Source organism: Triturus cristatus, chromosome 1_2, assembly GCF_964204655.1.
Source record: "Triturus cristatus chromosome 1_2, aTriCri1.1, whole genome shotgun sequence".
NCBI lineage: Eukaryota > Metazoa > Chordata > Amphibia > Caudata > Salamandridae > Triturus > Triturus cristatus.
In genome coordinates this window covers 372,680,551-372,705,821 of record NC_140580.1, presented here as the reverse complement: position 1 = coordinate 372,705,821, position 25,271 = coordinate 372,680,551, and the positions used below count along the sequence as shown (strand labels likewise).

Genomic DNA, 25,271 nt, shown 5'->3' with positions numbered 1-25,271 from the left:
TTGTGATGTCTATACTACCTGGAAGGTAGCCCATGTGTTTGTGTGCCTGCAACAGCGCTGGATCTGCAGGTTTTTAGGAGTCCCATTTATCCGTATTCCTCCGGAGGGTGATACAAATGGAGTCCCACACAAATGGGTCATATAATACCAAAAAACAGATCACTCAAAATGATATTTGACCAATAAGTTGAATGTCCAAACAGAAAGGACTTGTTTCAGAGAGCACAGTTCTTGTTTATTGCAGAGCGTAGGCAGTCAATCTTCAAATACAGATGGGATGATTCACAGCGTTCTGTCTTCAGAGATGAACAGCCAACACATTGATTTTTATTACAGGATTTAAGCATACTGGATCCTGTGCCAGTGTTAGTCCACCTTTGATAGTAGGTTGTGTATAAACTATTATAGCACCACAATAACATTTTGATTTTAATTGAAATTGCTATACCTGTGAGAAGTTGGCCTGATGTATGATGTCACTAGTTCTAGTGTACACCTTATATCAGTCCAAATACCCTTATGGTGATTGGTTGTAAAGTCAACCTTATAGACCAGCTATCCTAGTGGTAGCATGGACAAGAGCAGTCTTAGGCTAAACTCTGAATGGCATGTGAAGCCAGCTGTGATACCATATATAATCCCTTGAATACCAAATGAAAGGACACCACAACAGATATATATATAAAATAAAGTGTATTTATTCTAGACAAACCCTCAGCACTCTTTATGAGCTTAGAGGTAAGTACAACATAGTCTTATTTATGCATACATTAAGTCACACAGGTAAGTAATACAGTTAGGCCCTAGGGGCCACGCAAACCATATACTAAGTAAGTGGTATAAGGACCACTGTCACGGAAATAGGATAGGCCTAGGCCTAGGGAATCGCTGGGGCTACACTATACTACCAAAGGTTAGGAAGTGGGAGGCCCACGGGATTCAGGTGCAGAGTGGAAACACTCACGCGTAATGCGTATAATCAAAAGAAATAGTACAGTTTTGAATTAGATAGATTTAGGACACTTCCGGAGTAGCTAGGAAGTCGAGACTGGAAAACTAGACACTAGGATAGTCACTATCCTGATGAGCACCGGAGTAACCAAGTTACCTAGCCCACAGGCTGCGGGTGCATAGGGGTGAAGTTGCGTCTGGTTTCGTCGTCGACTCCTATGGATGCCTGAAGAAAGATGCTGACAGGCAGTCAGTGAAGAGTGTCCGGTGGATCCCAAGGCTGGGATCAGGAAGAAAGGATACCTGCAAGCAGAGGGGACAGAGTCAAGGTCACTAGCCAGTGACCACGTGGAACCAGGAAGGAACCAGACGATGTCATGAAGATTGCAGGTGAAGGTGAAGCTTGTCGCTGCAGCCACGAGGACCAGGGAACGTCGAGGACGACCAGGACCAGGAGGCGAGCTGTCCCACGAAGGCTCTTGCTGTTGGCGGCGTCTAAGTTGGACTAGGACTCACTAAGCCTTGGCAAGCGGAACCCACAAAGAACGGAGGACTTGCTTCTGGTGCAGACCAGGAAGGTCTGGGGTGCTTCTTCTTTGCAGAGAAGCGGGAGCCAGTCTGGAGGAGCCAAACCAACTCTGAAGATTTCAGGGTGCGTCGTCTCAAAGGCCACTAGCCAGCGGGCAAGCAACCGGACAGACGCGGCAAGCAGGAAAATGCAGAAGGGCCCCACGCAGGACTCGTGGAGTGTGGGGGGCTGATCTTCGGTGCAGATGGTGCTTGGGGTTGGGGCTTCTCAATCCCAGGTGCACAACTTCGAGGGTGCCTCAGAAGCTGCGCTGGAAGATACTCGCCACTTTTCCCAGGTAGCCGGTCCCACGTCTCTCGTCGCCTCCACGGATCTCAGCACGGATGTGGATCAGGGTCGGAGAAGTCTGGAAGTCAAGGCTCTGGTCGGGCTCTGCAGTCGGTCCCTCGTAGAACTTTAGCAAAGCAAAGGGTAGTCTCTTGATGGTGCCTGTTTGCACAGGGTAGCCACTCCTTGGCCACAAGGGAGATTCTTCAGTCTTCTTCTTTCGTCGAATGTCGAAGGTCCAGAGTTTCTGTTCAAGTTGCAGGTTCAGGATAATCTAAAGTCTTGAGGCCCAACTCCCACTCTTATACTAATCTGGGGGGCTGGGATACCTGCTAGGTCACGCCTTATGGGTGGGACCTGGGAGGGGGGTGGTTACACCCCCTTCCCTTTGTCCATTTTCGCGCCAGGACTGGGGCTGGAGTGCCCCAGCACCGGTTTGAACTGGACTAGGCACGAGACACCTTGTGTGCCCCAGGCCTGTCTCATTCTATTCATCCCTCCCTGCCACAATACACTAAGGCCTGTCTGGGGTGGTGCTAGCACCTCCCAAGGCAGGAAACCTATTGTCCAAGCCTCCCTTGCCGGGATCACTCCCAGCAGCAGGAGGTCAGACTCGTGTCTGTGGCAGAAGCATCCATTTTGTGAGGCTGGGGCTCTGGTTAACTTTAACCGGGTAAGTAGGTTACAACATGTCTTCTCCCTCTAGAAGGGAGGGATAATATCCTCATCCCCAGAAATGGGATGGGGGTATTATTCCAAAGTGTTAGACACCTTACACGACCTGTTTTGATAAAGCCAAACCATAGTTACCATAACCGTTTAAGATTATAAGGCACTTTAAGAGTATATGGTAGGCTATATCATAGAACAGCTATAAGGACATGGTTCCGAAAGCTGCAGACAGGCTCAGCTCATGCTAGAGCACCATCTCACATGTTACCAAGCACTCTGCCTCCAGGATTGTTAAGGCCCTCCATAGGAGTGACTGATAGGTACACATGTGTCTATACATAAGGTAGGTATAGGAATACTACACCTAAGCAAGGGGTGATTACACGACCTTGCCCCAGCTGAGTGATCAGCCAGTTGTGTCATAATGGAAGGCCAGGCCAGGGGTGGCATAATACATGCTGCAGCTCCTGGTAGGCCTAGGGTACACCTATGCCCTGGGTACCTAAGGTACACTGTACAGGGGCCAATAAGGTGATCCTATCCAATTGGGTTATGCACCTAAAGTACATAGTATTAATTTAGAGAGAGAACAGCAGGGCTGTGGGTCTGATTAGCAGGCCCACAGCCACATCTAAGTCGAAAACCAGTAAAGCAAAAGCAAAAAGTGGGGGTGAACATAGAAAGTGGACCCTACTCTCCTACAATACCCGCAGTAACTTTGTTTGTACACGAAGTGCGATAACTTAAACCATTGCTACCTAGTATTCTATTGCCACACAAATGGGTATTGATCTCATTTTGGGTTGGGTTAGGAGATGCAGAGAGGACAGCTGATAGAGGTAATAAAGCATTCTCCCAGAAGCCACTCTCTGACCGTTGGTTTGCCTCCATTTGAATTAAATTACTATTTCAGATTAGTTTTCTTAAACTAGCACCACTTTCAGTTCTGAGGGATTGCCTCCTTAGATGGTGAAATGGTACTTCATTGATGCTCACTCATCTCATACTGGTTATTTCTATGTTGGTAGTGTTTAAATTGATTAGGCATTCCCATATTTGTCTGCTCCCCATAAAATAGCCACTTTCCTATACTTTGTATAAAAAAATAAATTAAAACAAGCGCAGGGAAAACATAGAGATACACTGAAGCATTTGTGGTCAGGCTAATTTACTGTTATAACTCCAGTCTTTGAATATCTGGGTAAAGTGTTGTATTGGGTCTCCTTTACTTCATCTTGGTAAGCATGGTTAGTAAAAATATGGACATCTTTCCACATGCTCATTCGAGGGGTTATGGCATTGAAAGACTGTTGTGCTTCATCTTATGGAACGGTACAGTAAAATGAACTTCCTAGTTAGTTTTTAACATTAAATGTCCATGAGTAAATCTGAGGATCTGTTTTGTAGCCCTTGCACATAGAAAATAAAGTAAAGTATTTTTATGAGGAATTAATTTTAACTTTTTCCGCCAACGATACGCTCCTGTCCGATTATGGGACCACGGCCTAATTTATGGTAAAAAAAATAGTAAACCTCTATGTGCAAATGATCTAGTTTTTGTGGGTGAATGCAAAAACAACAATTGATGGACAGAATGCAGAGCAATGTCATACATTCACCCCCATAGAGAGATCTGGGGCTAAAAAAAAATGGTTGCAGTTACATTTTTCGCCCTAAGTGGGACGGGTATGCCCAGATGTGGGTCCCTTGCTCACTGTGCCCCTGGATTCAAGCTAGCCTGGCTGATGAAGGGCGACATACCCAGAAACCGGTCCCAGGATGCTTGTTTACAGTCCAGGGAGGACCTGGCTTGGCAGTTCGGTCTGGACTGTTCCCATGAGGCACAGGGTCAAGACTGATTTGCATATGGCTGGGTCCAAACTGGGGTGGCGTAGTGGGCAAAAGAACTATGGATTTAACTCAGATCTCTTGACTGGGGGATAACGTTTGAATCTTTCAGCATTCCGTCCATCGTTTGTTGCTGTTATACTAGTTTTTGTTGGTCACAGACATGACTGCTAGTATTCTTGTAAAGCTGCATCAGTTGCTAGTTTCCAGCTGTACTACTGGGAATATCATGTAACATTTTTTCACAATGTTATTTTCCCAATGCAGCATTGTACACACAGTACAAATTCACACCAATAAAAGACAGCCTTGCTGTGCCTATGTGTGCTTTTTCATTTTGTCTTTTTTTCTCCAAATGGCAAACATTTTCTTTGTGGAGAAACCCTATCGACCACACTGCCACAAAGTGTAAAGATGTTCAGTTTCCCTTCCCAGCTTGGGAGGGGATTTACTGCAGCCCTTTACTTGAACAAATATCGGAACGTGACCTTATGGCAAAGTGTCAGAGAGGAGAGGAGCGAAGTTTTACCAATGTCCACAAACTCGGGAATTCGTGGACAATCACAAACACTCAAGGCAAGCCATGCCTTGACCAGGCTATTCTCCACCCGGTGTGTGGTGGTTATCATAGTGTAATTGTGAGCAATTGTAGCATACTGTTATGCATTAGTAAATGCATGCATACAGGTATACTTTTTTGGATACCTGAAGGGAGTAAATGGAGAATTGTTTTGGTCATAAGTGTAGTTTTATGGCCAACAAAGGCTCTGTGGTGTTTGAAAAGGGAGGAGAGAAGCATTTACGTACATGCTGTAATAGTCTTGAGATCAAAGCCCTCCTGCCTATTGACAATGCAGGATTGAGAACTTTCAGGAAGTCTTTGAACAAACATTTCTACAATGAAATTCAATTCAAAATATTTTATCCGGTTTCAATAAAACTATAAAAGCACAGTAAATCAAGCTGTTATAAAAGTTCATATCATACATCCAATATAAGTGTCCAGTTCATACTGTTTGACAAAAAATCATGTTCCCTACTATGTGTAAAAAATTTACACCAACGTTCAGCACAACTCGAATATACAGTACCAGTTTAGGAGGCAGCCACAGGTTCGAAATCATATGAGGAATATACTCTTTTTCTGAACCAGGTTCTCCATCCACATACATATTTAAATCTCAAATCATATACATGTGTGTACATATATATCCACACATATTAATTGTACACATTAACCTAAGTTTACATACCATTTAAAAAATACAACCCCCAATCAATGTTAAAACATTTCCTAATATTCCTGACCTGTCCTAAAAAAATTAGCTTCAGAATAACATAGAAATTCCTAATCTTGTTGAAGATATACCAATGCTGATTTGCATTGAATAACATTTAAAAACTTGGGACGGGTATAATAAACTCTCTTGGTATCATATAAAAACTAAAAAAAAAAATACATGTAATATACTTTGCTCTGATAAAGTATCACAGGAGCAGAGAGTTAAACACCAGCCCTCCACCTATAGCAGAAAAGGCAAACAAATGATGTACAACAAACATTTAGGCAAAATCTTTTTTTATTAAAAATATGTGAGCTGAATTGGTAACCATTGTAATGTAAGGTTGAATACATGGCTGGGTTAGTAAAAGAGTATGAGCAATAACATTGAGTTCAAGTGTTCTCCCTCTCACTCCTAGCAAGATCAATGAATCTCATTTTCAGTCAAACCTGAGAGTATAGCATCAGCTGCCATTTTTTTACATTTTGTCTATTTTGAGTAAATGTTTTTCAGCAGTCATTGTTGACTTCTACATTAAATGCAGTTTTTGTTTGCTCACTTCAGTTTCTGTATCAGTGATTCTTTTCTATAGTTGTTTGATGTGAAGCAATCTAAAACGAGTGGGCTTTGAAGAGGACCTTTTGCTAACTAACTTTAAGAGGAAATAAAGCTTATTTTTATGATTTGTGCACTTTTTTTAATTCTTTTTTTTTTATTCAGTTTTGTTTTTACCAGTGGTCACTTTGCGCTAGTTGGCTGACCAATGTGAGAACAGTTTATTAAAGTATGAGCATTTTGTAGAAGAATATGTTTAGATGAGGACACTTCTTTTTAAAGGCCTTTATGCTAAAATGCCAGTGTTCACCTTACAGTAGAGTACTTTGTGTGTTGTTTCCTCTTCGACAGTCGATCTTTCCTGTTTCTTTCAGATGATCTGCAAGACCTGCAGCCGGATTATGCTGTCCACAGAGGAAAGGAAGCAGTTCCTTGACAATTTGAAAAGACCCGGCCTGACCTACCTGCAAAAGCGAGGACTAAAAAAGAAAATCTCTGAGAAATGCAGGAAAAAGAACACTTGTATGTACTGTGGCGCCTTCAATGGTGAGTGTGCAGTGTTCACTTCCAGGCCTTTGGTCAAGTGTCTGGAAGAGGGTTGGGACACATCTGGGAGATGAACGCTACCTGCAGTTAGACAAGGTGTCTCGTTTACAGGCAGCGAGTGGGAAAGCAGACGGCATCCTTTGAAGAGCAAGGTTTCTTTTAAACAAACTTATTTAGAATGCCACAAGCTTAATTTGACTAAAGCAGCAATTTTGTTTGTATGGCTTAAATATACCCCTGGGGTTAGTGTGTCTGCTGCTTAAAAAGACTTTCAGTTGTTTGTTTACATGTACTGATGTAATGTTGCATTGCTTGAATGGGACTGTATTTTATATTGCCTATGCTCTCCTCTGGAAACCCGGATTCCAATGTGGTAGATTCATCACCAATTTACAATTACTTGCCTCCCTTGTGTTGCTTTCATGTTTTCTCTACAGGGCAACATTTTGTCTGGTTCATTGTTGATATCCCATCGCTGTATCTGTATGTGGGTAAAAGGTTGTTGCTAAGTTACACTGCAGGTGAAATAATTGTGCATATTTTTCCATTTACCCTAATCTTTTGTGTGTAATCCAGACTGAAAAGTTGTTTTTAAAATGTTATTTTGGTTCGTTTTTTCACAAGAAAAAAATAGAGCAATTTCGTAAGAGCACCTTTGAAACCTAGGAAAAAATCTTTTTAATAGCCTGCTTATGAATGTCTATTTTATGCTTTTTTACTCAGTCGACATATTTTAAGTTAAAACTACCTAACCTCTTTGATCCATTTTGTTTTGGCCTTCAACGTCTAATGATGTCCTGAATCTCAACACTGTGTGCTCTTATTAGGTACCATTATGCAGTACATACAGTTGACAAACTTATCTCATTGACCTTTCCTATGACCTAAGACTTCTCTCTGCGGTGAGCCTAGACTATTGAAAGATGCAGAATTACTAAGTGGAGTGCCCCAGGCTGGAGGACATAGACAGTCCTAGTGACTGCAAAACAGGTTAAACTGATAAATGTGTAGAAATACTAATAAATTGATACTTGATACAAAACGGGCATTATCGATAACTTAAGGCATTGGAATGACAACTAGGGTGCACTATTCCCCTTTGTTAAATAGGTGTGGCTACATTTTCATCACAGAACAAGCATATTAAACATAGAAATTAGAAGTAGAATATGAATTAATAGATGTACTGGAATCAACATAGAAGAGTATTGGAGCACAACAAATAGTAACTCTATTTTACAACTGGATGTAAGGTCAATCCCAGCAGAGGACCATTCAGTACCATACTTCCTTTCCCTGAGAAAACATTTTTGGGTTATGTTCAACCTCTGTCTTGCTTCCTAATTGTTCCAGGGCCATAGTTCGGACAATGTGGATTTTTTGCTTCTCCTATTTTAAAACCTCAGTTTTCTTAGGCTACCATTATTAGTATTCTCTTCCTGTCTGTTGCACTCAATTTGATGGTGGGACACCCAACTTCATTTGTATTGAGAACCCTGAATTTTGATTGCAATTTTTTACTAAATGTTCAGGGCGTGCTCTTCTGGTAAGGTCTACACATTTGAAGTACTGTTCGAGACAAAACCTACTTGGTCATCAACCACAGCTCATACTGGAAGACCTAAACCTGGGGTTTGGTTTACTCAGAACAAGTTTTCCATCGCTAATCTTTGGAAAGCCAGGGCTTTATTTTTATTTACTAAAGTCACTTGGTTTTCTTTCTCATCTATGTGAATTTACCCTTAGTATTTGAGTATTTGAAATATAGTTTCACCACCATAAGCTGGAGCATCTTCTTCAGCCTAGTTTTCAATGACTCAAATCTTCCAATTTCTTCTAATATCTTGCTACATCTGGCAACAGGATTCTGGTCACTTACAGTTGTTCTGGCCTTTGCTTAGCTGCTCTGTTGGTTAGGGAGTCACGTTAATGATTCACTCATCTTTCCTACAGTTTTCCTACTCCACTACGCCTTTGTCTCCTTTTCCATGATTTCCCTCTCAATTCATTTGTCATCCAGTTACACATTGTCTCCTATTCTGCTCTGAAAATTGTTTATTTTTTTCTTCATGGTCTGGAGAAGTGAGGCCAAACTCCCCTACAGCATTGCTGTTTTCTCACTCCATGAGCCTTTTGCTTTGTAGGAGAAGGATGGAAGATATGTCCTATTCATTGGTAAAATACAGTAATGCTGTCCAGTGCCAAGCTTTCACGATAAGTGATACTTCCACTAAAACAGGCTAGATTTCCTAGATGTGCCAGGGGTTAGAAGCAGAAAAGGAGCACAGAGATATTGTTCTACTGCAGGCAATACCAGATGATCATTCTTTGAAGTTTGTCTCTTGGCCAGTCCGTCGTTTTCTGCATCATCAGTAGTTGTACTGAGAGAAGGTGTGAAGTTCAAAACACCTCTCTAGTTAATTTGAGCTTATATTCATTCGGATTGAGATAGGACTAATGCAGATTGAGTCATTTGATCATAACCACTGAACAGAAGTAAAAGGACAATTAACTTTCAGGGATCATCTGATCACAGAAGAACATTTCTCAGGAAGTGGTTTTTGGCTGCATATTCCAGTGGTTGGATTTCTTGAGGCATGATAATGAATAAATATGTTTCTAAATTATGTAGATAACCCTTTTATTTCTTCTGTGATGCATGTAATAATTGGAATTCAATATTGAAAGAAATGGGTCAATGAATACAAAGTTTTAAGATTTGAATTGCATCTACTCCAAGAATTGTATTCATGCTTGATGGCTTTCAGTCACAAAAATATGTAGTATTAGCATAGTATAGAAGTAATAAAGAAATTGTCTTGAATGGATATATCATATATTTTGATGTCAAAATCATGAGTTCTTAATTCTATACTTTGGTACAGAAGTTGCACATTCCCTTCTATCTCTGTCCTTTTAAATTAACTTAACATTCTCAGTATTGCTAGTGGATATGCCGTTGTGATGTGTCTTCTATGGTCAGCTGGTCAACTGATTCTCAATGGACTACGATTTCTGTGTATACTTGACTATGGGTTTATTCCTATTTCTTTGTGCCAACAAGTTGTTGAACTCGCAAATCCTGCTGAAGACCCAGTAACCTGGTCTACGGAGTCCCTTGGATTATTATGAAATTGAAAACCATAATCTGGAGTTACTTTTTTGAATTGTAAGAGAACAACTATGTATTTTGGAACAAAATAAGCCAAGACTTAGAGTATATGTTTAATTATAGATTGGCAAATATTTGACTTGTAACCTAATCAATGGAAAAATGATCCAGCAAGGGATGCATCATGACTAATAGAATAGCGATTTTTGCATGAGTCTATCAGCTATGTTGAAGAAAGTCACTCATCTTTCAGTTTTTTAGGTAACCAGTCAGAAAATGAGCAAGTGATTCTATTGAGTCGTAAGAAAGTTTCCGAAGTTAGAATGCCCACAGTATTCACTTCCCCCAAACTCTAAAGCCATCAGCAGTTTATAGTGGGCTTTCTAATGGTCTTCCAATGAACCACAAGCTGTATAGAGAGTAGATGGAGAGCTAGAAGAGGAGAACCATCGTTTTACTGTCCAACCACTGCTCCAAATGCTGATTGATTCCAAGTTTGAGGGATTTACAATTCTATTTCTGTTAAATATACAGCCAAATCCTGCCTCGGAGCATGATGCTTGAACGGGGTAATTCCACACATGCAGACATTGATGCGAATGGGAAAGTGAAGCACATTGAGGAAGACTATTCCTATTGTTTTGCCGTGAGCTTAGTCCATAGAGAAGCACTTCCCAGCAGTCTGAAACTTATTAACCTTTTTTACTTGTGGAATTTTTTTAGTTTACAAATATATTCCAAAACTGGAGTTAGAATAGTAAAGATTAAGGGCGTGGCCTGAACATGGACCGGACATGGCATGTTCCAGTTGAGATCATGGATATCCATCTACAAGCTGATGGCCTGGAGCTGGAACATTAAAAAATCGAGAAAAAGAGACCTGAGATTCTCAATGTGAGAATCTGAAGTTAAGCGGCCCCACTGGACAGGAGCGCCCTTCCTGCGAGCTTTAGCTAATTTACGATGGCTGCAGCGAGTGCAGCTTGAGGAATGAGCCAGAACCTGAGAGACTTGCGGAAGATTTTTTTCTTTTGCTGAAAAGACCAGAACAGTCCTCTCGATCCGAAGAGGCCTCCACTGATCTTAAGAGATAGTGGAGACAGCTGCAGCTCTTTCGTGTGTGTGCTGCACGCAAGAACATCTGAAACCTGCCCATACTGTAAATGGCCATCTAAGCAAGTATGTGGACTATTCAATACTGAAGGGCAGGATCTAACCATTTTGTACATGATACCTATATGGCTACTTTGAATAACTTCATGGTCAAGTATAACTTGATCATAATAACATAAGACATGTGCCGATATCCCTTTCCAACCTTTAAAAGTAATTCCTGCTCGACCACCCTTGATTACATACTAGCCTCGGAAAGCCTGAGCAACTTCATATGTGATTTTGAGACACACTTTACGTGTCGCAGTGATCACTCAGCCATTATTCTGTGGGTGAGGTTAGGGACCCTTATCAAAACGCTGCGGCCAGTCATAAACCAGAACTGCAGCGGGAAAATGGTGACACCATTAAATAGCCCAAGGTAAATGCCCCAACCTCTTTATAACAACCCTGAAAGAGGTCGGTATCTGTCTTGACCCCCTAGTAGAGGCCAATAAGATCAGGCAGGCTTTTCTAGGCATTACTGAGAATATTAGGCAGGCCCTAACTTGACCCAATAGATCCTCCCCTCGAAAGCCCTGTGGATGGTCTGACGCTGCTCGTACTAATGCCCATATGGCTCTACAAATTGCTCTACACGTTAGACGTTGAGTAGCTGAGTCAATTAAAAAGGTAAGAACACTTTATAAATCTTCCCTGGCTGTTAAGAAAAAGCAGTTTCAGGAGGATGCTTGGACCTCTCTCCATAGTCCCAGTCTACAGAAATATAGTGTGGCCTTTGGAAGATTGTTAACGCCCCTTTTAGTGATCATTCAAGGCCTTTAGCAGACTATTGTATTCCAGCTCATCTTTGGTTAGAACATTTTAGTTACATTTTTTACATTCACTCATTGTCGAAAGAGGATCAGACCGTTACAGACCATGGGGCATTATGAAGGCAGCTAGTAACCCCGGGTGTTTGGTCTTGTACCGCTTTGGTCTTCCTGACTGGCAGAAAGCAAGAAGGATAAGGCACCAGGCCCAAATGGGGTGTCACTCGGTGTTTTCCCAGACAAACATGAATTTTGGACCCCACTGTTAACCAAAGTTTTTAATACTTTTGCTAAGACAGGTTCCTCACCCACCTGGAATAGATCTGTAATCTTTCTTTTTATAAAAAGGGGATAAAACACAACTTAAGAATTACAGACCGGTTTCTTTTTTGGACTCAACAGTAAAACGTATGGGTCGTATACTTTTGCATAGGTTGGAGGACTGGGCAGGTGAGAACGAAAGTTTATCTGACACCCAATATGGCTTCAGCCAAGGTTTGGGCACTGCTGACCAGTGCCTAAATCTCAGTCTAGTTATTGGCCAATACACAGTTGCTAAAAAGGGGCCACTGTACGTGTCATTCATGGATTTGTCACTGGCCTCTGACTGTTTTACTCAAAACTATGGATAATTATGAGCAAGTTGAAAGTTGATCAGGGTTTCATATTCTTCATAAGACAACTCTTTAAGGGGGCCTCTGCTTGTGTCCGTTTTGGTAAAGATGGAGAATGCACTGACACGTTTATGATTCATAGGAGTGTAAGACAAGGGTGTGTACTGGCCCCTTTTTTATTTTCCTTTATATTAATAGGGTATAGACCTTTTTTAAAAGTGAGAGCGAAGGATACCCCTTACAATTTGATTGTACGTAATGATGCGGTTTTAGTAGCTAGAACAGGGAGAGGGCTACAATTATCAATTTTTGTTTTTTGTTTTTATGAATGCGTTAGACCTCAAGATGAATGAGTAAAACCTTCACCACGGTCCTCACATGTTATTAATAATGCTAAGATCGTGTTAACCAAATCTTTCTTCTATCTAGGAGTCTTATTTGATGGCAAATACAATTGGAAACCGGTGCTTACAAACAGGAAAGCCCTATTTGAGAAATTTATGAATGGCCTATATAGTTTCTGAAAACAACATGGAACAAAACAGTTATAAGTTATCTGTGAGCCATGCTAGTAAGTGAGTGGGAATTGCAACATACGGGTCAGGAATTTGGGGCTTGACTAACATAAAGTCATTGCAATGGAAAATGATTTCCTGAAAAACGTACTGGAGGTCCCATTCAGTTGCGCAATTCTAATCGTCACGCCAGATTGGGCATTCCGTAGATCGAGGATAGAATCCAATTATCCCCTCTCACTGTGGCATTCCATTTGGGTAAGGGAGGAGACCTCATTAAATAAGTTAGTCATAAAGGTCTGCCTTAGGCTATAATCTTAACTAGATGTCCCTTGATTTGCATATGTTTAAAAAAGCCTGTGCTGAGATTTGCCACTTGGTTTTATTTGTTAACACCCTTATCTTGCCTTTCCTTCGATAAAGGAAACCTACAACAGTTTTTTTATGATAAGGCAATTCTGTCTCGAGATTTGCTTAACCACCAAAGATCCACTGTTTTCTTATAATCTGGTCTGTACCCGGGATGACCTTCAACCGTATCTTTCAACCGTTTCATTCTCACTAGGTTTCGTTTTAACCTTTTACCTCTGCCTGTTGGTTTCCCTGCTAAATGTTCCACTTTACTGATTTGAATCTTTGTCCTTGTGACGGGAGGTCTGCTCAGTCTACTCTCTATATTATGTTTTTTTGCTTTTTTATCAAATTCTTAGGAGAACGATTTTATTGCCTGTGTTTAATTTCGCCAATGTAGGTCTGCTCTTTTACTCTTACAGCAACTTCACAGTCCTTTGATATGGTGTACGGTCGCATCTTTTATCTGGCAACTACTAAAATGAAGAAAAAGTGTAATATTGTGATTCTTTCTGTACTGCTTTACAAACTTAGGTACAGCTTAATTTATTTTCTCTTGCCTATTGTCTGTACTGTATTTTTAATCTTTTATGCTCCAGAAATATGGTGAACAAAGATGTACTTTACTTGGTCTGCGCAAGACAAAAGGGGTGGTAGTCGTAATCGGGCAAGCGATGACATCTACCTTAAATAATAATTACATTAACAGAGAAGACAGTAATTTGCATCTTGGTCGTCAGCTTGGACCATGCCCACTTAAACTATTTTTTGTTTGTGGCCCAAATGAAGAGACAAAAGCAATTTTGTTCCAAACTAATCCCAACTTTGGCTAACTTCAAAAGAGTGAAGTTAGTAATTGGGGCAATTTCAGTGGGGCAATTTCAGTGCTATATTCCCCTGAAAACTTAGACAGATCAGTTGCACATTACAACTTTCAGAATACTCCATCACGACTTCTGCATTGGATAGCAGAACTACATTTGGCAGACTTTTGGAGGGAACAACACATAGGTGAAAGGGATTATACTTGCTTGCACACGGGGCCCATGCCAATATTGTAGGAACCTGGCTTTTATGTAGTGTACACTATTTAGAAAGTTCAGACGACCCATATTGACTTACAGGGCTTGAATTAATAATCCCAAATGCTCTCTTTTGTGGTAGTGTGGGCAAGTAGTTTAGGCTTATCAGTGGCTAGTGTTAAGCATTTGTTGTACACACAAAAATGAGACACACACTCATGAAGAAACTCTAAATCAATTTAGAAAAATAACACGTTTTTCTATAATTTTTAACACCAAGAACTTTGTAATCGGGTAAGTACTTTATACATTATCAAATTTTACAATAAAACAGTGGAAAATGACAAACGTCAGATTTAACCCCTTCCATGCTCATGACGGAACGGTTCCGTCATGAGCCACGGTTGAGCTGTGCTCATGACGGAACCGTTCCGTCATGAGCCCGCCCGCGCTCGAACCCTTCAGCACCGCGGCGGAATTCGCCCAGCGCTGAAGGGGTTAAGTAATGAGCCTCGAACACGGTAATGTTATCCTATAGGGAAACCATTCACTACATAGGGTCAATTGCAAACGACTAATAGGACTGATCTTCTTGACTGAAGGCAGGTATGGGCCAAGGTCCAAAAAAGCAGCAAGAGTTCAGTTTTACCTGCCCTGGGATGTCCGGGTGCAGCAGTACTTTCAACTGTTGTGGCCTTGGACGCTACATGCTGTAGTCAATGGGAAACGTGCCTGTGGAAGAGACTCTGCTGGGGTGGGGGGAGAGGGTGTCCGTGGGGTCTAGCCTGGCAGGATCCAAAGGGGGTTCCACTCCTGGGATCTCAGGGCCACAGAAACATCCTCTGTTTCTATGGACTGAGAGGCTCGAGTGCATAGATGTTTTGTCCGACGAGTTTTCGAGTTTGAGGCTCCTACTGTTCTCGGTGCATTTGCAGAAGAGGGAGAAGAAACGCAAGATGACTTCTGGCGTGGAGCTGGCCTCAGGTGAATTCTGAACACAAGAAAGCCTTGGTGCTTGCAGCAGACTCCGGTACGTATGTATGTATGTATGGCGTACTTGTATAGCGCAAACTGTCACCCGAAGGGTATCCTGGCGCTTCAGACAATTATACCAACACCACACAAACAGTCAAGAAGAGTTAGCCAAACCTAGGAAAGAGAAATGTTTTTAATTCCTTCCTAAAAGAAAGGAAGTCCCTGGAGCTTCTCAGCGACAGGGGAAGAGTATTCCAGTGTTTAGCTGCCACAAATCCAAAAGCCCGCTACCTGGTACCCCAGGTATTGGTGTAGGGCAGCTCCTGGGGTGCTGGTGTCTCCAGACTCTGTAAGCAGACAAATCAGATCTGACCTCTTGTTGCACAGTGACCTCTTCCTGAGTGGCTGCTGCATCATCAGACCCGGTGGTCAGCAGATCGGTCTACCGGACGTCACAGTCGAGGCATGCAGGCTACAGGGAAGTGGCTCCTCCACTTTAAGGGAGATTCTGGCTGATTGACAAAGTGCTGGCAGCCTTCTAGGGCTTTTAGAAATGCACAGCTGCAGGACGAGTCTGGTCTGAGCAATTGTCTGGAGAGTAGCAGGCAGGCAGGAATTGGTGCCAAAGTCCACAGCTAGTCGTCTGTTCTCACTTTCTTCGTCTCTTCTTAGTCCTTCTTTTGGAGTATATGTTTCTGAAGGCGGGGGGACACCTAAATACTGAATTTAAGGGCATAAAGGGGAGTGGATGTTAGTAGCTAATGGGCTACTTACCCTTGGCGTCACTACACCCCCTATATCATCGCTTCCTGTGGGCAGTGGGCATATCAGTGTCCCAGAGTTCTTAATTCCACCAAATACAAGAGGGTGGACTCCTTCTTTGAGCAGAACATCAGGAAGCTCACCTTAGGGGTGTGACTAGCCTAAAGGTGCATCACACCTACTGCAGAACTAATTGCCTGCCTGTCCTGGTACCAAATGGGCCTCAGGGCAGGAGGTGCATTCTCCCAAGCCTGGGGGAAGCCAGGGTTGCAAATCAAAGGTGGCAGGGACTTTGAAGCCCTGGGTCTTGATATGCTAAATCACTAGCCATCCTGTCAGAGGAGGTGTAAACACCTTCTTCCAAGACCGGCATTTTTTCTGGCCTCCAAGAGCGTGGGTTCTCACCTTCAGGAGGGGGTTACACAAACATGTCTGTGGTGGCAGGCTGGATGATACCAGTCAGCCAGCACACTGAGAGGCCGGTAGGTTTTCATGGGGCATGTCTTAGGTGCCCTCTGGGTGCATGTTTTAATAAATCCACTACTGGCATCTGTATGGATTTTTTAAGACAAGGTGTTTGATACCAAACACCGTAGGTTTCAGTAAAGCCATCATGTAGCTAGGGAACTTGTAATGACCAGTACCAAGTACATGTACTTAAGATGGCTTCCCTGTTAACTTGCACTATCTAGTAATTGAACAAAACAGAACAGGGGCCTATCTGCTCAAGCGGATAGGTCCTCACATGTAATATAATGCACCTTGCATTAGGGCTATAAGACCTGCTGTAGGAGTGACTTGTATATGTTGCATGCAGTGTCTGTGAGCACAGCACACAGGGTGTGAGCAATGTCGTTTTTTTCACATTTGTTTGTACCACTTCACGCGGATTGCAATGGCAGTCTGCATGAGTTTGGTGGTGGGTCTGTTAGGGTGGCACAATACATGCTGCAGCCATTAGTGACCCTGTTTAGTACCCATGCCCTGGGTACCAGGTGTACAATTTACTAGGGACTTACAAGGGTGCTAAAGGTCTTTCCAGTTGGGGTACAATTGAACAGTTACCTTTGTTTAGGGAAAGAGCACTAGCATTGGGGACATGGTTAGCAGGAACCCTGTGCACATCAATCAAAAATGCATCAAATACCAGGCAAAACTGGGGGTGACCATGTCACAAAGGGGCATTTTCCTACAAGTATCAACTACATCTTGGTCACAGGGCCACTACTGCTTCAAAAACTAGACTCTACCACAGATTGGATAGGATCATTCACCAGTTCAACTCACATTAGAATTGAATTCAGCCCCAATGTCTCAGACCTCTTCATGGTACAGCAGTGACATAGCTTTCTATGATCAGCCACTGTGGGACACTCTAAAAACCTCTCTGCAGCACGATTTGTGAAAATGACAATGTAAAGGTGACGTGGGATGGGATGTGGCATTGGTTAAAGAAGAGGCAGTGATACAGGGCATAGGAAGGAGCCCATATCTCACTCGCATCTACTAAATTAGCAAATTATGAAATGACACAGCCGAGCTAAAGACTCGGCTGAAACAGATAGAAACTTAACACAAATCAACAGGCTCACAAAAAAATCTATAAAAAATGTGAAGTTGGCCTGGTATATGCTGTCCACTAGTTAAAGTGGGCATCTTGTACCAGTTCAAACAACCCTTATTGATGATTAGGTTAAAGACAACCTTTATTGAAAGCTATCCTAGTGGTAGCTATAGAGAGCAGCCTTCAGGCTAAGTCTCGAAGGAATGTAAAGCAGCTTGTTTTACCAGATCATAACCTCCTGAATGACCAAATGAAAAAAGAACCACACAAGGAATATATAAAATGTATGTATTTATCACTAAACACTCTCTACTAACCTCTTTATGAGATTAGAGAACAAAGCACACAATATTAAATCACTAGAACAGCAGTAAATAGCAGAATACACAGCGGGCTCCAGGGGGAGACCGAACCATATACTAAGAGTGTTATAACAACCACGACTTGACTAGACACAGTACCTAGAGCACGTAGAATCGCTGGGACCCCAAGGAACCACCCAAGGTAGTGACACAGGGGACCCACGGAGGTCGGGTGCAGTGTGTGAACACAGGCGCGAGCTCCGTACAACTCTATGAGAAAGTCGCGGTTGGAATTTTAAAGATTAAGGACACTTCAGAGAGGACTTTGAGAAAATCCTTCCAAACATAGAAGGTTCTAAGGCCAGCACCCTTGAGAGTACCGAGGTACCCGTGTTACCTATCCCAGAGGAGCCGGGTGCATAGGGGTCAAGTGATGTTGGAAACCTTTGTAATTTTCAATGGCGTGATGCGAAAAAGTGCTGCTGCCATGAAGATGAAAAGTTTCCGGTGTGATTCAAGCCTGGATCGGAGATGAGAAGAACCTGAAAGTAGAGGGGACAGAGTCTGGGTCACTTCAGTGACCAGGGGCACGATAGAGGAATGCCCTCCGATGTCAGGTGTTTCAGGTGAGAAGAGGTGAAGCTGGACTCTGCAGCCACGGGGACCAGGAGACGTCGACGACAAAGTCCGGAGGTGAGCTGTCCCACGAAGGATGTCTAGTGCTGTGGGGGGTCAGTGTCTGGATTGAAAACCAACAAGCCTTGGCAACTGCAACCCACGCGGGCAGAGGAATGATGCTTCGGTGAAGACCAGCAAGGTCCTGGAGACTCTCCAAGCTATGGAGAGTCAGGGCACGTCTGGAGCAACCAGGAAAGCCCATGGAAAGTCAAAGTTACCTTCACAGGGACCCACAGGCCAACGGACCAGGGATCGCAAAGGGACCTCGAGCTGAATCACAAAATACCAGCCCACGGAACACTCGTGGAGTGTAGGCCGGATACCTTCGGTGGAATTACTGCTCGGGGTCAGGACTACAAGTAGCCCAAAGCACAGCCTCCGGGATCGCCAAAAGGCATATGCTGCTGCGAACGAGGTGCACAGGGGTTCGGGTTGCACGGTCCCCACGAGGGATACGGGCCTCAGAATTGCTGAGAGCACAGGTCAACCTCAGGTAAACCTCAGACCTTGGGAACCCACCTCCTGTGTCGCAGAAATCTTCGGAGTCCTCAGGAGATGCAAACCGGTCAGATGCGTTTTAGGTGCCTGCCTTGCAGGGGAGTAACTTCTTTACTCCAAGGGAGATTCTTCAGTCATCCTGCGTTGTGCAGATCGTCGAAGTACTTGGTTTCTGTAGCAGAGTTTAGTCCAGGTAAAATCTAAAGTCCTGTAGTCAGGGGTTTCTACTTTATACCCAAGGAAGGGGTGGGACAAACTCTGGGGGGCCCACCTATGGGAGGGTCAGGACAGAAGGGTGGCTACACCCATGTCCTTTGTCCAGTTTCACGCCAGAGCAGGAGCAAATGGCTCCTGCAACCGGTTTGAGCTGGACTATGCACAGGGACACCAAATGTGCCCCCAGTGCAGACAGCAAAGCACTCAGTGCACCCACCCAGCCCCAATACACTAAAGCCTGTCTGGAAGGTGGGCACACCTCCCTGTGAAAGGAAACCTATTGTCAGGCCGTCCTCTGCCCGAGTTTCGTCCAGCAGCAGGAAGGCAGACTCGTGTCCGTGGGTGGCAGCATCCATTTTGTGATGCCCAGGTTCTGGAAAGCTGGTACCGGGTGTACTGGTATGTCGCATATGTCCCTTTAGGAGGGTGGAATCATACCTCCCCGAGGTATGATTCCAAGGTGTTTGACACCAAACACAACATGTTTCTATGCAGCCGTTTTAAAGTTAGCATTTACCGTGAGGTTATAATGCACTTAAATATATATGGTTGGCTGCATCATAAACAACCCTGCAAAATAGGTTCTCAAGGCTGCAGAGGGGCTCGGCTCATGCAGGTGCACTCTCACATAAAACCCAGCACCCTTCCTTCCGGATTGTTAAGGCCTTCTATAGGGTTGACTGATAGGTTTATATTTGCAGTGATGTAGATTAGATATAGTGAACCTATATCTACTTAAGGGGTGCATGCACCACCTTACACATGCAGCTGTAGCAGACCTGTGGTGTCATTTTGAATGTTCTCCCAGGGGTGGCATAATACATGCTGCAGCCCCTGGGAGGCCTCTGTGGTACCTATGCCCTGGGTACATAGTATACCATATACTAGGGACTGATTAGGGTACCCCAGAATCCAATCTGGATTGTACCTAAAGTAGATGCATTCAATTTAGAGGAGAAAGCAGCTAGACTGGGGTCCTGGTTAGCAGGATCCCAGTCAATCTAATTCGAAAACAGTGAAACATCAGCACAAAGTGGAAGTAACTATAAGAAGCAGATCCTACTCTCCTACAAAAAAGATTTAATAAAAATTAGAGAGCAGCTATAGCATATATGCATATATATAAGATTGATTACTCTCGATGTGGTCTCATTGTACACAAGCATCGCTCATGAAGATGGCTTAAGAGCTCTCCGACACTTCCTGGGGAAGAATCCATTTAATTTTTATCAACATTCGGAAATGCTTATACAGACGGCAAAACTGTCTGGAAAAGAATTTCTTTCTCTTTGGAATCGATACCTAAAGGCAATTGAGAGGTATGGCAATGGGCACCTGCTTAGCCCCCAGCTATGCGAATTTGCATATGGGCTGGTGGGAGGAGCAGGTGCTCAGAGTCGATTTCAACACAGAATGGAGGGAAAACATCAGAGCCTGTAATCGATTCATAGATCTTTTTATTGTCTGGAGGGGCTCCTTGGAAAGTGCCAATACTTTTATAACTGCTAGCAATGTTAATGCACTGAATTTGCATTCACTAAAACCATCAGTGTCAAAAGTCTACATTATCTAGATCTGGAAGTTTGCATTCAAAATGATACAGTACATACACAAAGTTTTAGAAATGAGACCGCAGGGAATGCCATCCTACGCTCTGAAAGCTTCCATCCAGCAAATTTAAAGTTGAGTATCCCATATGCAGAACAATTGCGTATGAAAAGAAATTGCAGTGAAGGGGACTCATTGGCGTCCGCACAGGTAGAACTGACAGGAAGATTCAGGGAGAGGGAATACAGTGAATCCGTTCTAAATCAAGCTTTGGCAAAAGTGGAGACAAAATCCCGGAGTCAGATTTTCATGGCAAAACCAAAACCGAAAGAAGGAGCCAAGGCCTCAGCTCAGGAAGTCCGAATGATTACCAGGTACAGTGCCTATCATGCAAGGGTGAGAGACTGCATGAATAGGCGCTGGTACCTGGTCAAATCGGATCCTATCCTGGGTAGTAAAATCTCCCATAGACCCATGATAACATACAGAAGGGCTTGCTCTATGAGACCAGAACTGGTGAATAGCAGCCCTGAGGTAGTGAAGAGTGAGAGTTGGCTCAAGGCCAATCCTGGCTTTACCAATTGCCTCAATTGCAAAGCATGTAGACATGGGAGAAACATGATAGAAATAAAACTGCCTTTAATGGAGAAACTGTGGAAAATTCCACGTTTCCTAAATTATAAGAGCGACCATGTGGTTTATGTGCTGCAATGCACTTGCCCTCTAACATATGTGGGGAGCACAATCCACATGGCACACGTAAGAATTTTACAGCACCTAAGGGCAGTGAAGAACGAAGATCAAACATACCCTGTTGCTAGGCACATAAATGAGGTACATGGAGGCAAGGTTGAAGACCTGACATTTTATCTAGTAGACTCTGTGCCGAAACGAAGAAGAGGCTGGAACAGAGAGGCCAATTTGAGGAAATTGGAGTCGAGGTATATCCTGATGTTTGATTGTAAAACTCCTAATGGGCTGAACAGGGATGAAGGAATGCATGTCCATTTAACTTGATTAATTGGAAAATATTATGATGCCCAGTTTGGTAATTCCTTCTTTCTTTTATTTTTAAGATCGTCTTTTTAAGATTTTCTTCAAAAAAATGTAAACATTTCCCTAGGAATGCCTTTCGATGTATTACAGATGAGTAGGATTAAGTATGAACTCTAGTAGGGTTAGTTGACACATTTTAAATAAAAAAAAGATTTTTTAAAGATATTTATTTGTGTCGGTATCAAAAGATGAGGATCATCTAAATAAGTGCTTAGACCTGAGGGAAGTAGGCTTTAAATAACCATGAAAAACAAAGCGTAGCAAATATCTGAATAGACAATGCGAAGGAAGGAAATTGGTAATTTTATAGGCATTGGCACTTTAGTGTATATTGTGGAAGATTTGCGTAATTTGCACAATTAATACATAGAATTCATGTTTTAATAAAATGTTTTATTCTGGGAAGGAAGAATGGTATATTTTAAAGCACTTGCACTTTTCATTAACATTTGCACAATGTGGCACGATTTGCACATTATTGTGGAATTGGAACATGCTGCTATGTTACTTAGGTGCACTGGCACTTTATTGTCTTTTAGCATAATTTTTGCACAAATACACTCCAGAGCGAATGTCTTATACTAGCAGAATCAATAACACCATCTATGTCAGGTCTGTGTACTGGGTCACATATTGAGGCTCTGTAGGAGTGAAGAAAATTGGAATATGCTGCTAACCAGAGAAGTTGTAATTTTATGCACTAGCACTTTATTCTCAGAGATTTGTATAAAGTTATTGCACTGTCTACACCAACAAAAAGATACTGTAATCTTTTAATTATAGGTGGACAGAATTGGTTTAAATTGAATAGAGTTGGGAATGTGCGTGCATATACTTTTACATTGATTGAAATTTCTGTATAGAGGAACCGAAACAAGCAATGATTGCACTGAGAGAATGCGCACAAAGTGAGAGCCTGATGGCAGCCGGTGGTCATCTGGCAAGCAGATAAATCAATTACCTCTGTGACTAGAATAGAGATCCATAACGAATACGTGATAAGTAAAACATGGCACAATAAAGTTAGTTGAAATGTATGAAAAAATTGTCAACAACCCTTCTGACGTTAGTAAATGATGGGAAAAACAAAGAAAAAAAGTGAAAAAAATAAAATGGAAAAATGTGTGTATGAAGTAACAGAAGTATTTGTAAAATGAGGATTCCTAAAATAAATTAGTGTGTAAACAATTGAAAAAGTAAAAGACACACATAAAGTCTGTTGTTGATCTCCATGAACATGTGGTGTCCGAACCAAAGAGCATAAAATGTGAAAATAAAATGGTGCTCGTTGTGTGAGCAAGGATTTGCAGTGTTGTTTTTCTGGTGCTGATAGTGAGGACCGGAAGTGGAGAAGGACATATATATATATAGCTATGACATAAATGCTATATATCAATTATTGTGAAAAATGAAGCAAAACAAATGAAATCTTAACGAGCAAACGAGGCAGAAATAAGCTAGAACTTGTATATAAAATAATAGACCGGGAAGATAAATTGGAGACCGAAAAATCAGATAATTTGCGGCTATTTCACTCCTAGTCTGCCTTATGTCGGGCACAAAACATTGATGGTGAGCCACAAGATGACTATCTGAGTCACATTTTTCCTGAAGAAGTGTGCAGTGCTATAAGTGGCTTAACAAATAACAAGGCCCCATTTCCTGGTGACTTCTGGTGTCATTTTACAATTCATACATGGAGTTGCTAGTTGGACAACTGTCAAAGTTTTTAATTCATTTCCACCCTCCCACACAGTTACTCCATTACTCAAAGCTGACAAGCACCCAACAGATAGTCCCTCCTTTTGCCTGAAAGCCCTGTAAAGTTAGATTTAAATATATTTACCCATGTGAACACCATGGCAATGTCTAGTCTTGAAATTTGAATCCAAATTTGTAAAATATCACCAAACAAATGACAATGCACGCCGGCCAGTCAACCATATTGGTAGCAGAACAAGAAGGGAAACGCTTAATCCTTCTCTCAGTAAACTTGCAGAAGATGTTTGATATTTGTGATTTATCATTCAGTTAAGACCCTTTCTGGCTACGACTGTGAACATGACTTCGCTTATTTTAGTCAAGTAAAAGTTCCCTGCAGCTTAAATCAAAATAAAGACAAGCTGTCTTGACCAGTCTCCCTATCAAGGAGGACGAGGCAGCTGCACAATCTCTCCACTTGTATTCCCCCTTGTAGTTGAGCCATTAATTTACAGAATAAACTGCAATCCAGACACCATGGCACTGAGGTTGGCAGGGAAACTCATAAAATTGGCCTTATATACAGTTGGTGCGATATTATTTTTTGACAGAACCAGAATTGTTTTTCAACATTAATAGTTGAACTGAGTACATTCAATGTAGTCTCCGCCTTTCAAATAAATTACACCAAATCAGAGGTCATGTAAGTATCTGACCCTCACATTGCTGTAAAATTATCCTTAAGAACCATGGTCTGGACTCCAGGTCCAATGAAATATTTGGATGCTAACCTTTCCAATTCTGTTAAAACTATACACCCGAAATATTCCTCTTTCACTAGATACACTATAAAAAGATCTTTATAAGTGGTGGATATGTGAGTGTTCACGATTAGGTAGAATAATGAGTGTTAAGATTAACTTCCTGCCTTGGCTGTTGTATGTGGCGAAGACTCAACCTGCATGATTCCCTATGTCAACACTACTACATCTACATTGCTCGCAGGCTATTGATATTGATCTGGAAGGATAAAACCCGGAGAGTACTCTGAACTACAGTGTACAAAAAAACAATGGTCGGCTTGTTGGGCCTCCCTAACATAAAACCCTATATGTTTTCCACCTAGAGACAACCAGCGTTGGACTGGCATATTATTTCCCATTTAATAATCCTTGGGAGGTTCTTAAACAAGACTGTTCAATAATCTCGTATTATATATACTTTGGCTATCACCCAGGGCCAGGTCCGTGGAAGAAAAACCTTTGACTATTCTTTTGACTACTGGAATTAGCTAACCAGAAATCAAGACAAAACTACTTTCTTCTCAAAAATTATGAATGACCCAGACTTTAGGGCAAGAACTGAAGACCCGGGGTTTACGGACTCAAAACCATAGGACTCACTCTAATTGATGATCTACTCCCCAATGGAGAGATGCCAGGCAAAGAGATGTATGTCTAGCCATTTGACCACTCACAAGCAGATGAATTGTGACCGAATCAGCTATTACTTTGGCATAATTCAACTAAAATAAAAGAAGGGGTGCATCGTGAGAAAACACTGTGAAAAGCTCTTGGCATAGTGCAGTCAGAAGAAAGGGATTTTCGGACTATGCTCCATTCTGAACAATATCTCCTCATACTACTCAGCATAGTTACACATCACAGTGGGAGGAGGACAAACGTTGCAATATCAAAAGAAACTGGCGCACATCTGGACAA

The 25,271-nt window shown here is 42.3% G+C and overlaps 1 protein-coding gene across 2 annotated transcripts in view; it reads left to right on the top strand.

Moving 5' to 3' along the window:
* Window positions 1-25,271, top strand: part of POLR3A (RNA polymerase III subunit A) — a 316,237-nt gene that overhangs the window by 76,176 nt on the left and 214,790 nt on the right. For both annotated transcript variants that reach the window (XM_085604841.1, XM_085604831.1), the window contains exon 4: window positions 6,540-6,711. In XM_085604841.1, the coding sequence (XP_085460967.1) occupies window positions 6,540-6,711 (172 nt within the window). The remainder of the gene's footprint in view (window positions 1-6,539; window positions 6,712-25,271) is intronic.